The sequence below is a fragment of the Jaculus jaculus genome, chromosome 3 (genome assembly GCF_020740685.1).
Source record: "Jaculus jaculus isolate mJacJac1 chromosome 3, mJacJac1.mat.Y.cur, whole genome shotgun sequence".
Taxonomy (NCBI): domain Eukaryota; kingdom Metazoa; phylum Chordata; class Mammalia; order Rodentia; family Dipodidae; genus Jaculus; species Jaculus jaculus.
Window position 1 is genome coordinate 95,040,380 of NC_059104.1, and position 14,834 is coordinate 95,055,213.

A 14,834-nucleotide genomic window follows, 5' to 3' on the forward strand; every position below is an offset into this window, starting at 1 on the left:
GAGGACAGGTGACTCCAGTCTCCCATTTCCCCACCCCTACTAGTGCTGAGAGATAAGTGCCTCAGCTGAGGGCCTTGGTGGATGTGGACATGTCACCAGTGGTAGAACGCTTTGCGTCTCTACAGCCTGTTTAGACAGATGTCGTCTGAGGCACAGGGGGTAAGAGCTAATAAAACACTACCAAAAATAGGTGTAAGTGGGCATTCTGTGTGGGCACATTTCAACGGTTGGCTCCAAGTGGGCAACATGGAGATTGCTATAGAGCTTTTCCGTTGAGCTCTGGGAGAGTCTTTTGCCGCAGTTCACCCAAAATGTTGATGAGATCTTCTTTGTCCCTAGAAATGATTTCTGCAGTAGCCCTCTGACTTTTACAGTACGGTGGGAGTCACTTTTGTTTGTTGGTTGGTTTTTGTTTTGTTTTTTTGAGGGAGGGTCTCACTCCAGCTCGGGTTGACCTGGAATTCACTGTGTAGTCTCAGGGTGGCCTTGAACTCACGGCGATCCTCCTACCTCTGCCTCCCGAGTGCTGCGATTACAGGCGTGCGCCACCATGCCGGGCGGGAGTCACATTTTGTTTGGGGTCACGTATGCCTAGCCCCATTGGCCAGCAGAGGATGCTCATCCCTGCCTTGCTGTGGTGGGCGCTCCCTCCACCTGCAGATTTAAACCAGGGTTCTCTTCTGAGTATATTTCCTTTCCTACCTGCTAGCACTGAGCCTAACAACTGGCCAGGGGAGGGATCCTCTTACTTGTGGCATGGGCAAGGCAGTTCTTGAGAAAAACCCTCCATCAGCCTGTTCCTCCCCAGCCCCCCTCAAACTGACAATCTCCTGGGCTTTGAGCCGCTGACAGCCTATGAGGCTGTCAGCACACAGCATGAGTAATTTTAGCTGAGTTATTTCAGGCTCCTGTTCTGATCAGGGTTGAGCTGGCCCCACGCATGCCCCAGCCAGTGTTGCTCCAGAGTTGCCTGCTCCCAGGTCCCCTCCCTGAGAGAGGGGGTGGCACGTTCATCCACAGAACTGTTTCTTTAACCCTTTGGGCCTGAAGGTTTTCCGACTCCTTGGAAGTGTGCCCGGGATTAGCCAAGAGACCTTGACAAACAGCGCTCAAAGCTTGCCATCTTGCACCTGTTCTCTAAATCCAGCCACCTCACCAGCCTCCATAACAGACAAGAGCAAAAGTGGCACCTTCATTCAGCCAGGTGCTTCCTCCAGCTTGGTGCCACCTGCTATCTTAAAGTATTTCCAGCCAGTGGCCAGTGGGGATGTTGAAACCTGAGCCAGGCAGAGAGGACTCTCCCAGCCCCCAGGAGCAGAGCTTGAGAGGAATTCCACCTGTCTCTAACACTTCAACTTGAGGTTTCCCCAGCTGAGGGTTAGAACTCAATTAGGGGGTTTGTTATTGAACTTTCGCCATTTCCTTAAAGTGCCTATTATAACTTTATATATTGAATATCTAGTATAGTAATATAGGTCATTTGAGATTGTACCCTGATTTGATTTGAGACTTGAAGTTTCTCTTTTGTTTGGGTGGTGGTGTGGTTTTTTGAAACTGGGCCTTACTCTAACCCAGGCTTACCTGGAACTCTGTAGTCTAGGCTGGCCTCAAACTCAAGGTGAACCTCCTACCTCAGCTTCCTATAAAGATGATGATTTTTTTTTTATTTGTTGGTTTTTGTTTTGTTTTTCCTTTTGAGGCAGGGTCTCTCATAGGTTAGACTAACCCCTATAAGCTGAGGCTGGCCTTGAAGTTCTAATTGTCCTGCCTTTCCCTCCCAAGTCAGGCATATGCTACCACACCCAGTTGAAACTTGAAATTTCTTGTAGCAAGGAATCCGTTGTATACTCAGATTTGTGAATTTCTAGCCTCTCATTCTAATCTCAAATCTCCACACCAACAGAGATGGGAAAATAAAGATAGGAGAATCTGAGTGTGGTAGCTCATGCCTGTAATCCCAGCATGCAAAGAGGCTGAGGCAGGAGAATTGCCACTAGTTCAAGGCCCGACTGGACAGTGAGAGAGCCCGTCTCAAAACAAAACCGAACAAAAAGATGGAGAAAGATGTAGTCAGTACAAGAAGCAAAGCCCTGAAGAACACTTCTGTTGTGTGTTGAAGGGCTTGGGGAGATGGCTCAGCAGTTAAAGGTACCTGCTTGTGTGTTGAAAATAGGTATTGCTCAGTCATCTTTACTTCAAAGTCCATAAACTAAGATTGAAAAGAGAATATTGCAGTTGTAAGGGGGGAGAGGGAGAGAGAACCTAGCATAGGCCTAGCCTCTATCTCATCCTCACATGTCATGTGTTCTTTTCTTACAGAATTCTAAGAGCTCCCAGGGTCTGGCTGGTCTTCGAAACCTTGGCAACACGGTGAGTTCTTCTCAACCCACTTCTTTCTTGACTGAGATAATCTACCCAGGGTCCGCTCCTGGCTCCTGCTGACCTGCTCCTCTGTAGGGCAATAGGCGCCTGCCCTGTCTGACTGGTGTTTCACAGAATTGCTGGGCCCTGCCTCACCCGCCCCCAGCAGGAAGCACTACTAAAAGGAAGTTACTCTTGCAACTGCCACTAGCTGCTCTCCTAGATCCTTCTCCTCAAGAATTCCCATCACTTCCCACCCACTTCTGTCCACTGTACCCACACCCTTTTGCTCACCTCAATAGGGAATAACCAGTTACATCACCTGTATCCTTAGTGGAGCCATACTTTACCTCCCCCTGCCTTTACTTAAGAAAGAGGAAATGAAGCTGTGAAGGGGTTCCCTTCTCAGTGGATGCACATGGGCGCCTTTGGTGCTAATAGAGGGGTGAGGTGAGGGTCTCCCCTCCCCCACTGTGTTAGCATGCTGTCCTTATAAGAGATAACCTGTACCAAAACATGATGTATCCATACAAAATATGTTGTTGAGCCGGGTGTGGTGACGCACATCTTTAATCCCAGCACTCGGGAGGCAGAGGTAGGATCACCATGAGTTCGAGGCCACCCTGAGACTACATAGTGAATTCCAGGTCAGCCTGCGCTAGATTGAGACCCTACCTCAAAAAAAAAAATGTTGTTCATAATAATTATAAACATAAAATAGAGATAACCTGAGATAAATCAACTGATGAAGGAATAGGTTTATTGGATTCAGTTTTAAAGGTTTCAGTTCATGACTGACTTTGTTGCTTTGGGCTTAAGGCAAGGCAGCACATCCTGGCAGAAGTACGTAGCAGCAAAACTATTCAACTTAAGGCAAGAATGCAAAAGAGAAAAGGAGGCTGGGGTTACACGTGCCTCTTCAAGGATAAGCGCCGACCCCCCCACCGGGCCCCACCCCATAAAGTTGTTGCAATATCCCTGTAGTGCCACAGGCTGGGTTCACATGGTCCGTAGAAGACATTAAGATCAAAACTATGACATCTGCTGATGGTCTGGATCTTTTTTTAGTGCTTCATGAACTCGATTCTGCAGTGCCTGAGTAACACCAGGGAGCTAAGAGATTACTGTCTCCAGAGGCTGTACATGCGGGACCTCAGCCACACCAGCAGTGCACATTCAACCCTCATGGAAGGTGAGGAACCCTGCAGGGACACGGCCCTCCTTCCCCTCTCAGTGCTTTTCTATTCCACTGGGCTGGGGTGATAGTTACGTTTTATTTTTTAATTATTTTATTTAACTGAGAGAGAGAGAAGGGGGAGGGAAAGGGGAGAGAGAAAGAGGCAAATAGAGAATGGAGGCCAGGCATGGCAATGCACGCCTTTAATCCCAGCACTAAGGAGACAGAGGTAGGAGGATTGGATGAGTTTGAGGCCACTCTGAGATTACATAGTGAATTCCAGGTCAGCCTAGGCTAGAGCAAGACCCTACCTTGAAAAACAACAAAAAAATAATAAATAAGTAAATAAATAGAGAGAGAGAAAATGGGTGTTCCAGGGCCTTCAGACACTGCAAATGAACTCTAAAAGTATGCACCACCTTGTGCACCTGGCTTCTGCGGGTCCTGGGGAATCTAACCCGGGTTCTTTGGCTTTACAGACTAGCACCTTAACGGCTAAGCCATGCCTCCAGCCCAATTCACATTTTAGTTACAGTTTCATTTTATATATAACCTTCCTCTATTTTTCTTTCCTTACCTTTTCTTTAAAAAAAAAAAAGTAGTTATTTATTTTTATTTATTTGACAGAGAAAGAAGGGGAGAGGGAGAGAATGGGTACGCCAGGGCCTCCAGCCACTGCAAACAAAACTTCAGACCCCCTTGTGCATCTGGCTAACATGGGTCCTGGGGAATCGAACCTGGGTCCTTTGGCTTTGCAGACAAATGTTTTAACCACTAAGCCATTTCTCCGTTTCCTCTTTCCTTACCTTTTGTTGTTGTTATTGGGATTCTAGTTTCCAAATTTGGTTTTCAGACCAAGTCTTGCAATTTCCCTGCCTAGCCGCAAATTCAAACTCCTGGTCCTCTAGCCTCTACCTCCTAAGTGCTAGGATTACACACTTGTATGAGGGTTTCTTACAAAAAATACCTCACAGGCCAGGCATAGTGGTGCATGCCTTTAATCTCAGCACTCAGGAGGAAGAGGTAGGAGAATCACGGAGAGTTCAAGGCCACCCTGAGATTGCATAGTGAATTCCAGGTCAGCCTGGGCTAGAGTGAGACCACAAAAAGAGAGAGAGAGAGAGAGAGAGAGAGAGAGGGGGGGGGGGGGGGGAAGAAAGAAAGAAAAGAAGGAAGGAAGGAAGGAAAAATAAAATGAAAATATAAATATCACATAGGGTTGGAGAGATGGCTCAGTGGTGCCTGCCTGCAAAGCCTAACAACCTGGGTTTGATTCCCCAGTACCCATGTAAAGCCAGATACACAAAGTGGCACATGTAAACTGAGCATGGTGGTGCACGCCTTTAATCCCAGCACTCGGGAGGCAGAGGTGGGAGGATTGCCATGAGTTCAAGGCCACCCTGAGATGACAGAGTTAAAGAGTTAATTCCAGGTCAGCCTGGACCACAGTGAGACCCTACCTTGAAAAACAAAAAAAAAAAAAGGGGGCACATGCATCTGGAGATTGTTTGCAGCAATTAGAGGATCTGGTGCACCCATTCTCTCCCTCCCTCCTTCCCCTCCCCCCGCTTGCAAATAAATAAAAATAGAAAAGAAACTATCTCACATGTCCTCCATACCCTCTCTCTCCTCGTTTCTTCCAACAGAGTTTGCAAAACTAATCCAGACCATATGGACTTCATCCCCCAATGATGTGGTAAGCCCATCTGAGTTCAAGACCCAGATCCAGAGATATGCACCGCGCTTCGTTGGCTATAAGTAAGGGCCTTGGGGGCCTGTCCTCCGCAGGGTGGGTGGCAACCTGGGCAGGGGCTTGGAAGAGAGGTATTGCTCACTCACTCTCTCTTTTGGTTCAGTCAGCAGGATGCTCAGGAGTTCCTTCGCTTCCTTCTGGATGGGCTGCACAATGAGGTAAACCGAGTGACAGTGAGGCCTAAACTCAACTCTGACAACATCGACCATCTCCCGTAAGTAAGAAGAGAATGCTGCTGAGAAAACAAAAATTTTGTGACCTTGAATTACCTGCTTGTGTGTTTAGAAATAATGATTTAGGGGTAATCAGATTTGCTTTCTGCTGCTACTGTTCTTTTGAAACATGAGTGTGTGTTTTTAATTTGGTTGGGTTTTTTGTTTGTTTTTGTAGCACTGGAGATTGAACCTAGGGCCTTGTGTGTGCTAGGCAAGTCTTGTGACACCGAGCTACATACCTCACATTTGCTTTGGAAGATCCAAGATTTAGGTTGAACCCAGATATGGTTTACACACCTGAAATCTCAGCACTAAGATAAGCAAGGCCCTGAATTCCATTCCCAGCACCACAAAATATATGTGTGTGTGTGTGTGTGTGTGTGTATATATATATATGGCTGGAGAGATGGCTTAGTGGTTAAAACGTTTGTCTGCAAAGCCAAAAGACCCAGGTTCGATTCCCCACGACCCACGTAAGCCAGATGCACAAAGTGGTGCATGCGTCTAGAGTTTGCAGCAGCTAAAAGCCCTGGTACACCCATTCTCTCTGTCTCTAACTGCTTCCTTCTCTGTCAAATAAATTACATTTTTAAAATAAAATATTTTAAGATCTAGGTTGATAAGCCTTTAAATATGATTTGAGCTCTGACAATTGTCTTCCTGTCTGTGATTCTCAGAGATGATGAAAAGGGACGGCAAATGTGGAGGAAATATCTAGAACGGGAGGACAGTCGGATTGGGGGTAAGTGCATGGACAGGATGAGTGTCTTCATTCACTGACCTGCCTTTGCTTGAACAGAGCTTGAAAAGCCCTGAGAGTCATGCTCCCAGGGACCTCTGCTCTGCTTGTGTCCCACACACAGGCAGGAGCAGGGAGAAGGAAGACCCAGTGCCCACTCCATGTTCATCTCCTCCCGGCCTTCTCTTCCCAGATCTCTTTGTTGGGCAGCTCAAAAGCTCCCTGACGTGCACTGACTGCGGCTACTGTTCTACAGTCTTCGATCCCTTCTGGGACCTCTCCCTGCCCATTGCAAAGGTAAGCAACACCCTTGCCCAGCTCCAGAGCGCCCTCTCCTGGCCTTGCATGCGGTAGACAGCTGACAGTTCCTTTTTCTGTCCAGAGAGGTTACCCTGAGGTGACGTTGATGGACTGCATGAGGCTCTTCACGAAAGAGGATGTGCTGGACGGTGATGAAAAGCCAGTAAGTGGGGCTGGAGAGATGGCTTAGCGGTTAAGCGCTTGCCTGTGAAGCCTAAGGACCCCGGTTCGAGGCCCATTTCCCCAGGTCCCACGTTAGCCAGATGCACAAGGGGGCGCACCTGTCTGGAGTTCGTTTGCAGTGGCTGGAAGCGCTGGCGTGCCCATTCTCTCTCTCTCTCTCCCTCTATCTGTCTTTCTCTCTGTGTCTGTTGCTCTCAAATAAATAAAAAATGAACAAAAATATTTTTTTAAAAGAAAGCCAGTAAGTGGAGTGAGGGAAGTGGCTCGGGGGCTAAAGGTACGTACTTGCAAAGCCTGGCAGCCAAGGTTTAGTTCTTTAGTAACCAACAAAAGCCAGCCACAAAAAATGGCACATGCATCTGGAGTTGGTTTGCAGCAGCCCTGGCACGCACTCATGCCCGCACACGCCTTCACTGGGAAGGTCTAGCCAAGGAATTTCCAAGCTCCGCCCACAAGTTCTTTCTAGCTCCGTTTCTCTTGCCTTTCAGACATGCTGTCGCTGCCGAGCCAGAAAACGATGTATAAAGAAGTTTTCCATCCAGAGGTTCCCAAAGATCTTGGTGCTCCGTATCCTAAGGATCACCAGGGTGGGGATCTAACTTTTGAGGGCAACTGATAACAAGAGGCCAAAAAAGGAAAAGGTGCAGGGTGGGGAAAAAAACGTAGGCTACTTTGTGTTTTCTGCCCCCTGCGGAAAGGGCACCCCCCCCCCAGCAGGACTTGGTCTCCCCTAGTTTGCTTTGCTGTGCTGTTTGTCCTTAACTCACTGCCAATCCTAGACCTGAAGCGGTTCTCGGAATCCAGGATACGAACCAGCAAGCTCACAACATTTGTGAATTTCCCACTAAGAGACCTGGACTTGAGAGAATTTGCCTCAGAAAACATCAGTGAGTATCTTCCCAGCAGGAAGGGAAGAATCATGGTAGGAGACAAAGGGATAGTAGGAAATGGGTGTGAATTGGGAAAAGATTGGGGAAGAACAGATGAACCAGATACCAGCACAAAGGAGAAGAAGACCAACACAGAGCAAAATCAACTCCTATCAAATCAGAGAGCCAGAGCCTCAGAGGCGCCCAACACCTCAGCACTGAAGCAGACCAAAAATGAACCCAACATGGCTCAGGGAAATTTTGTGAAGAGGGGGTGGAAAGAATGTCAGAGTCACATGTTGGGTCATGATATGCAGAGACATTTATCGTACCAGTAACTGTGGGCTAACTCCACAATGCACAACCCATTTACATCAACAAGGAGGGGCCATTGGGAGGGGGTAGGTCATGGATGAGCCTAAACAATGGTACCAAACTGCCTGTATTTGCTAAAAAGAAAACTAATAAATTAAAATTTAAAAATGACACTGTGGATAAAATCTGCAAAATTTGCAATGAAAAAAATAAATTTGCATTAAAAAGAAAAAAAAAAAAAGATTGGGGAAGAAGAGCCAGGAGCAGGGGAATTTGGGGACGAGAATGCCTCCGGGGCTTGACGACTGTGTTTCCTCCTAGACCATGCTGTTTACAACCTGTATGCTGTGTCCAATCACTCCGGAACCACCATGGGTGGCCATTATACAGCCTATTGCCGAAGTCCAGTGACGGGCGAATGGCACACTTTCAACGATTCCAGGTGAGGGACAGAGTAGGACTCAGGAACAGGGCACCTGGCTTTCAGGCCATCTGTACTTCACTCATCTGCATGGCTTCCATCTTAAATGGAAAAACAAAAGTCAGGATCAAAAAGCAACTATAGCCAGGTGTGGCAACACATGCCTTTAATCCCATCATTGGAGAGGCAGAGGTATAAGGATCACCTTGAGTTTGAGGCCACTCTGAGACTCTGTAGAGAATTCCAGGTCAGCCTCAGTTAGAGTAAGACCTTACATCGAAAAACCAAAAAAAAAGAAAAAGAAAAAGAAAAAACACAACAGTACTCAAGTCTGTGCCCATCCAGAGGCTCTGAAGAGCTGGCTGTGGTGGTGTGCACCTATCACCCCAACACTGGAGGCAGGAGGATCAAGAAGTTCAAGGGCATCCTGGGCTACATAGCAAGTACTAAGCCAACCTGAGCTACATGAAACCGTAGCTTTAAAAAAAAAACAAGGCCAGATGTGGTGGCACACTTTACTCTTGTAGGCTGTGACTTGGAGGTCATCCTGGGGTTACAGAGTAAGTTCCAGGTCAGCCTGGGCTCGAGTGAGACCCTACCTGTGTGGGAGGGGGAAGCGTGGAAAGACAGAAGTGGCTTTAGGTGTATACTACATACTCAGCTCTGTGTCCCCTATGGCCTCCCTTGCCAGGGCTCTGACTTTTCCTTTTTTTTCCCACAGCGTCACACCCATGTCCTCCAGCCAAGTGCGCACCAGCGACGCCTATCTGCTCTTCTATGAACTGGCCAGTCCACCCTCTCGCATGTAGCATCGAGGAGCTACATCCCTTCCCTCTTCCTTGTGGTGGCCCCACATCCTACGTTTTTTAAAAAGACAAAACCCACCAAAAAAAAAAAAAACAAAAAAACAAAAAAATAAAAACAAGAGAAAAGAAAACAGCAACAGCAAGAAGAAAACCTGGCAAATAAGAGAAAAATAAACTAAAATCAAGCTGCTGAACAGAATTGGTAGAGCCTGGTCAGGGTCTACGTCAAGGAGCCCCGAGCGGTGGCTTGTCGGGACAGATGGACGGGACGCGGAGACCGAATCGGCAGTGCTCCCTCGCTGTCTCTTATTTGCATTTTTAAAGCTTGTGGTTTTTTTCCTGTGTGTAATAAACAACAGCCGTCTGTGGGGAGAAGATCCGCGTCCGCTGCTGCCCTCTCCAGCCCCCACGCCTTCCGGGAGGACGGCGCCCTCTGGAGCCTGCTGGGAGCATTGCTGCCGGATCACGCCGAGGAGAAGCTGGCACCCGGTCCCCACCTGGACCTGCTCTGCTCACCCACCCAGAGCAGGAGACACCCATGAGCCAAGAGCCCTCTTTACGCTGCTAAGTCCAGGGGTACAGATGAGGGGACATCTTTGAGAAAAGCTGGCTTGGGTTTCCAAAAGCCCAACTTTTTTTTTTTTAACTTACTGTAACGAAAGTGTTCTGACTGGAGACGCTCTCCTTCACACCTCTTCACAGCTGGGACGTTGGGCTGGCCCTATTGTTTTTGTTTTTTTGTTGTTGTTTTTTAATTCTTCAAATATAAGTTTCCTAATGCTAGCCCCTTGTGGTGCTAGGTGAGTGTTGGCCAGGCCCAGGAATAGCCACAGTAGACCTGGGATCTAAAATAAGTTTCTGTTTTGAAGTTGTTTGGGTTTTTGTTTTTTTTTTTTTAATGTTTTGGAAGGAATCTAGTTGCCTCCAAGAATTGTGCCTTATAGCATTTGGGGACCAGGGGGTAGCTTCCCCTCCCTGAAATATCCCACGTCTGCTTTCCTTTACCCCAGTGCCATGTTCAAAGCCACTGGAGGACTGGGGTCCTGCCCTTAGCCACTGGCATGTTGAGCATTGCAATGAGGTAGGGAAGTAGGTAAAAGGAGATTTCTTAAGATAATATATCAACTTCTTCCTGCCCACCCCTGGTCTACTCACTCCCCAGCTGCTTGAAGGGTAGCGCAAGGCCCTTGCCCCTAGAGCTTCTCTTTAATTCATTCTCTTGACATCACGACACCCCCAGTCTTCTGCCACCTGCCCCTTCTCAGCCGCCTAGACACAGGCCTAGACCAAGTTTCTCAGGGACGCCCATGCCACCCCTCGCCTCTTCTTGGCATTGGTCTTTAGTCCTTCCCTGGGAGCTGGAGCCTGGGTGTCTGGGGACATCTTGCCTCCGTTGTATGATTCTTCCCCATAGGGCTTCATTTCGCCCTGAGCCGTTAGACAAAACTCCATGCTGTCCGGAGAGCCAAGCTGTTCAGTACTAAGGCGTGGAACACTGTGCACTTTGCACACACACCCCCACTGCTGGGCCTGGCCTATGTCCTTGAAGCTCGGAGCACCCAAGTGCTCCCAGGATGAGGCACCCAAGTGAGACACCCTGAGTTATCCTGGCCTGACACCTTTCTCTAGGGAAGACCTGTGAACCTGAGCCCAAGGGCTGGTATACACTTGTTTACTGTGTAAGCAAGAGTAGAAGAATGTCCAATGTACAGTGGAATCTTGTACAGAATAAATAGTAGCTTTGAGAAAGTTGGCGACCTGATGGAATCATGATTTGCCCACTGTTGTGAGAGCCATGGTTCACTGCTTTAGCCCGGCTGTAAATGTCATGTTCTGGAAAAGGTTCCCACCCATTACGTAAGCTTCTCAATTCAGTTTTTAAAAGTTAAAATAGTATACATTCAGGCATTATGTTCCTCATCTGGATTCACAGTCTAACTTCCTGATGTTTATATGTATTTTATTCTTTTGGCCAAATGGAGTGGTCGTTGAACTTCTAAAGACCTCGACATATGTCTTCTTAGGGCACTATCTCACATAATGTCTTCTTACCTGGGAAAATTGACACACATACTGTTACTTTTATTCATAATTTATTTTTTTTTTATTTGACAGAGAAAGAGGGAGAGAGAATGGGTGTGCCAGGGCCTCCAGCCACTGAAAACAAACTCTGGACACAGTCACCTCCTTGCACACCTGGCTAACGTGGATCCTAGGGAATGGAACCTGAGTTCTTTGGCTTTACAGGCAAACACCTTAACCGCTAAGCCATCTCTCCAGCCCTTGTTTTGTTTTGTTTTTTGTTGTTTTGGGGTTTTTTGTTTGTTTGTTTGTTTGTTTTTTGAGGTAAAGTTTCACTCTAGTCCAGGCTGACCTGGAATTCACTACGTAGTCTCAGGATGGCCTTAAACTCACAGCGATTCTCCAACCTCTGCCTCCCAAGTGCTGGGATTAAAGGCATGCACCACCATGCCCAGCTGTTACCTTTCTTAATTTTTAATTTTTTTATTAACAACTTCCATGATTGTACAATATCCCATGGTCATTCCCTCCTTCCTTCCCTCCCATTTTCCCCTTTGAAACTCCACTGTGCTTCATATCCCCTCCCCCTCTCAATCATTCTCTCTTTTATTTTGATGTCATCTTTTCCTCCTATTATGATTTTGTGTAGGTAGTGTCAGGCACTGTGAGGTCATGGATATCCAGGCCATTTTGTCTCTGGAGGAGCACATTGTAAGGAGTCCTACCCTTCCTTTGGCTCTTACATTCTTTCTGCCACCTCTTATGCAATGGACTCTGAGCCTTGGAAGGTGTGATATATCGCAGTGCTGAGCACTCCTCTGTCACTTCTTCTTAGCAATATGGTGCTTTCTGAGTCATCCCAAGGTCACTGCCATCTGAAAAGAGAGAAGGTTCTCTAACCAAAAATGAGAGCATTAATATAAGGGTATGAACATTAAGAGAAGTGCTTACTGGGCAATTTGTTGAGCATAGTATATACATTTAGCCAGACAGCAGCAGACGTTACATGACTACCCCTGTTGTAGGTTTCGGTAGAAGGGCTGTATTCCCTCCCATGGAATAGGAAACTGAAACCTACATGGAATGGGCCACCAGTCAAATTAGAGGGCAGTTGCTTTCCCCCATAACAGACCTCAACATATGTCTTCTTAGGGCACTCGGCTTCACACCTAGGAAAATTGACATGAGTCTTTTGTAGCCCTAACTGACCTAGAATCCATGATGTAGCGCAAGTAAGTTGGCCCCGAACAGCAGTCCTCCTGTCTCAGCCTCCCAAGTGCTAGGATCACCAGCCCAAACCACCACACCTGGTGACTTTTTTTTTTTTTGAGATAGGGTCTCACTCTAGTCCAGGCTGACGTGGATCTCACTCTGTAGTTCCAGGCTGGCCTCATACGCAGTGAATCCTCCTACCTCTGCTTCCCAAGAGTTGGGATTAAAGATGTGTGCCACCACGCCCAACACGGGTGACATTACTTTCAGTGAGCTACTGATTGAGATGCTGTTGGGTTTTTGCTGAAACACCTGTGCAGATCTACGATGAGCGAAAGCAGGCCTCTCCAGCAGATGCTAACTGGCTGCTCTTAGAGTAGTGTTGTGGCCTGAATAGAAATGACCAGGACTTGGTCTTCTATAAAAGAAAGGTCTCCACTCCCCCAGTGACTTGTCAACAGCCACCTCTGTGTTAAAGGGTTGGTTCCCTAAGGAGGTTTTTTTGTTTTTGTTTTTTTGGTTTTTCGAGGTAGGGTCTCACTCTAGCCCAGGCTGACCTGGAATTCACTATGGAGTCTCAGGGTGGCCTTGAACTCATGGCAATCCTCCTACCTCTCTGCCTCCTGAGTGCTGGGATTAAAGGTGTGCGCCACCACGCCCAGCCCCTAAGGAGTTTTGATGGGGCAGGCGGTACTAAAGACTGAACCCAGGGCTGGAGAAATAGCTTAGTGGTTAAGGCGTTTGCCTGCAAAGCCAAAGGATCCCAGTTCAATTCCCCAGGACCACATAAGCCAGATTCATAAGGGGCACATGCGTCTGGAGTTCATCTGCAGTGGCTGGAGGCCCTGACATGCCCATTGTCTCCCTCTATCTCTCTCTGCCTCTTTCTCTCAAATAAGCAAATTAATTAAATATATTTAAAAAAAAAAAAAAAAAGATCGACGGGCTGGAGAGATGGCTTAGCTGTTAATCGCTTGCCTGTGAAGCTTAAGGACCTGGGTTCGGGGCTCAATTCTCCGAGACCCACTTTAGCCAGTTGCACAAGGGGGCACACGCGTCTGGAATTTGTTTACAGTGGCTGGAAGCCCTGGCGCGCCATTCTCCCTCTCTCTATCTGCCTCTTTCTCTCTCTGTCACTCTCAAATAAATAAAAATGAACAAAAAAATTAAAAAAAAAAAAAGATCGAGCCCAGAGAGTGCTCACTCTTCTACTGTTACATCACCCTCACCCTCCTAAGAGCTTTCACCAAGACTTCAGAGCCAGGCATGGTGGTGCCTATCTATAATCCCAGTACCTGAAAAGTAGAACCAGAAATTCAAGGTCGTCCACAGCTACATAGCAAACTTGAGGCCAGCCTGAGTTAGAAAAAAAAAAAAAAAATGAGGGCTGGAGAGATGGCTTAGTGGTTAAGTGCTTGCTTGTAAAGCCTAAGGACCCTGGTTAGATGCTCAATTCCCCAGGACCCACGTTAGCCAGATGCACAAGGGGCACCCGCATCTGGAGTTCGTTTGCTGTGGCTGGAGGCCCTGACATGCCCATTCTATCTGCCTCTTTCTCTCTATGCCTGTCACTCTCAAATAAGTAAAAATAAACAAAAAAAAATACTTTTAAAAAATGAGGACTGTGGCGCACACCTCTAATCCCAGCACTCAGGAGGCAGAAGTAGGAGGAGTTCGAGGCTACCCTGAGAATACATAGTGAATTACAGGTCAGCCTGAGCCACAGTGAGACCCTACCTCAAAACACACACACAAAAAGGACTGGAGAGATGGCTTAGTGGTTAAGATGCTTGCCTACAAAACCAAAGGACCCAAGTTTGATTCCCCAAGACCCATGTAAGCCAGATATATTAGGTGGTACATGCATCTGGAGTTCATTTGCAATGACTGGAGGCCCTGCCGTGCCATTCTATCTGCTTCTATCACTCTCAAAATATTTTAATTAAAAAAAATTTAAGGGGGCTGGAGAGATGGCTTAGCAGTTAAGCGCTTGCCTGTGAAGCCTAAGGACCCTGGTTCGAGACCTGATTCCCCAGGACCCACATTAGCCAGATGCGCAACGGGGTGCACACATCTGGAATTCGTCTGCAGTGGCTGGAAGCTGTGGGGCTCCATTCTCTCTCTCTCTCTCTGCCTCTTTCTCTGTCTGTCGCTCTCAAATAAATAAAATAAACCAAAAATTTAAAAAAAAAAAAAAAAGATGAGCTCTAGGCCAGGGGTGGTGCACACCTGTAATTCAAGCACTCAGGAGGCAGAGCTAGGAGGATGGCCATGAGTTTGAGGCCACCCTGACACTACACAATGAATTCCAGGTCAGTTTGAGCTAGAGTGCAGCCCTACCTCAAAAAACTGAAAGGAAAAAAGTTCTTTGGGCTGCTCAGCCCGTCTTTGTCTTTTTGTGGGTTTTCTCGCCATTCTTTTTTTTTTTAATATTTTTTTGTTCATTTTTTATTTATTTATT

The 14,834-nt window shown here is 47.2% G+C and overlaps 1 protein-coding gene across 3 annotated transcripts in view; it reads left to right on the top strand.

The window, feature by feature from the left end:
* Positions 1-10,888, top strand: part of Usp2 (ubiquitin specific peptidase 2) — a 33,583-nt gene extending 22,695 nt beyond the window's left edge. For all 3 annotated transcript variants that reach the window (XM_004667359.3, XM_045146268.1, XM_004667362.2), the window contains 11 exons: positions 2,320-2,370; positions 3,430-3,553; positions 5,185-5,296; positions 5,395-5,505; positions 6,184-6,248; positions 6,439-6,542; positions 6,628-6,708; positions 7,217-7,295; positions 7,508-7,615; positions 8,234-8,354; positions 9,055-10,888. In XM_004667359.3, the coding sequence (XP_004667416.1) occupies positions 2,320-2,370; positions 3,430-3,553; positions 5,185-5,296; positions 5,395-5,505; positions 6,184-6,248; positions 6,439-6,542; positions 6,628-6,708; positions 7,217-7,295; positions 7,508-7,615; positions 8,234-8,354; positions 9,055-9,142 (1,044 nt within the window). In that variant the 3' untranslated portion in view covers positions 9,143-10,888. The remainder of the gene's footprint in view (positions 1-2,319; positions 2,371-3,429; positions 3,554-5,184; positions 5,297-5,394; positions 5,506-6,183; positions 6,249-6,438; positions 6,543-6,627; positions 6,709-7,216; positions 7,296-7,507; positions 7,616-8,233; positions 8,355-9,054) is intronic.
* Positions 10,889-14,834: the final 3,946 nt, after the last annotated feature.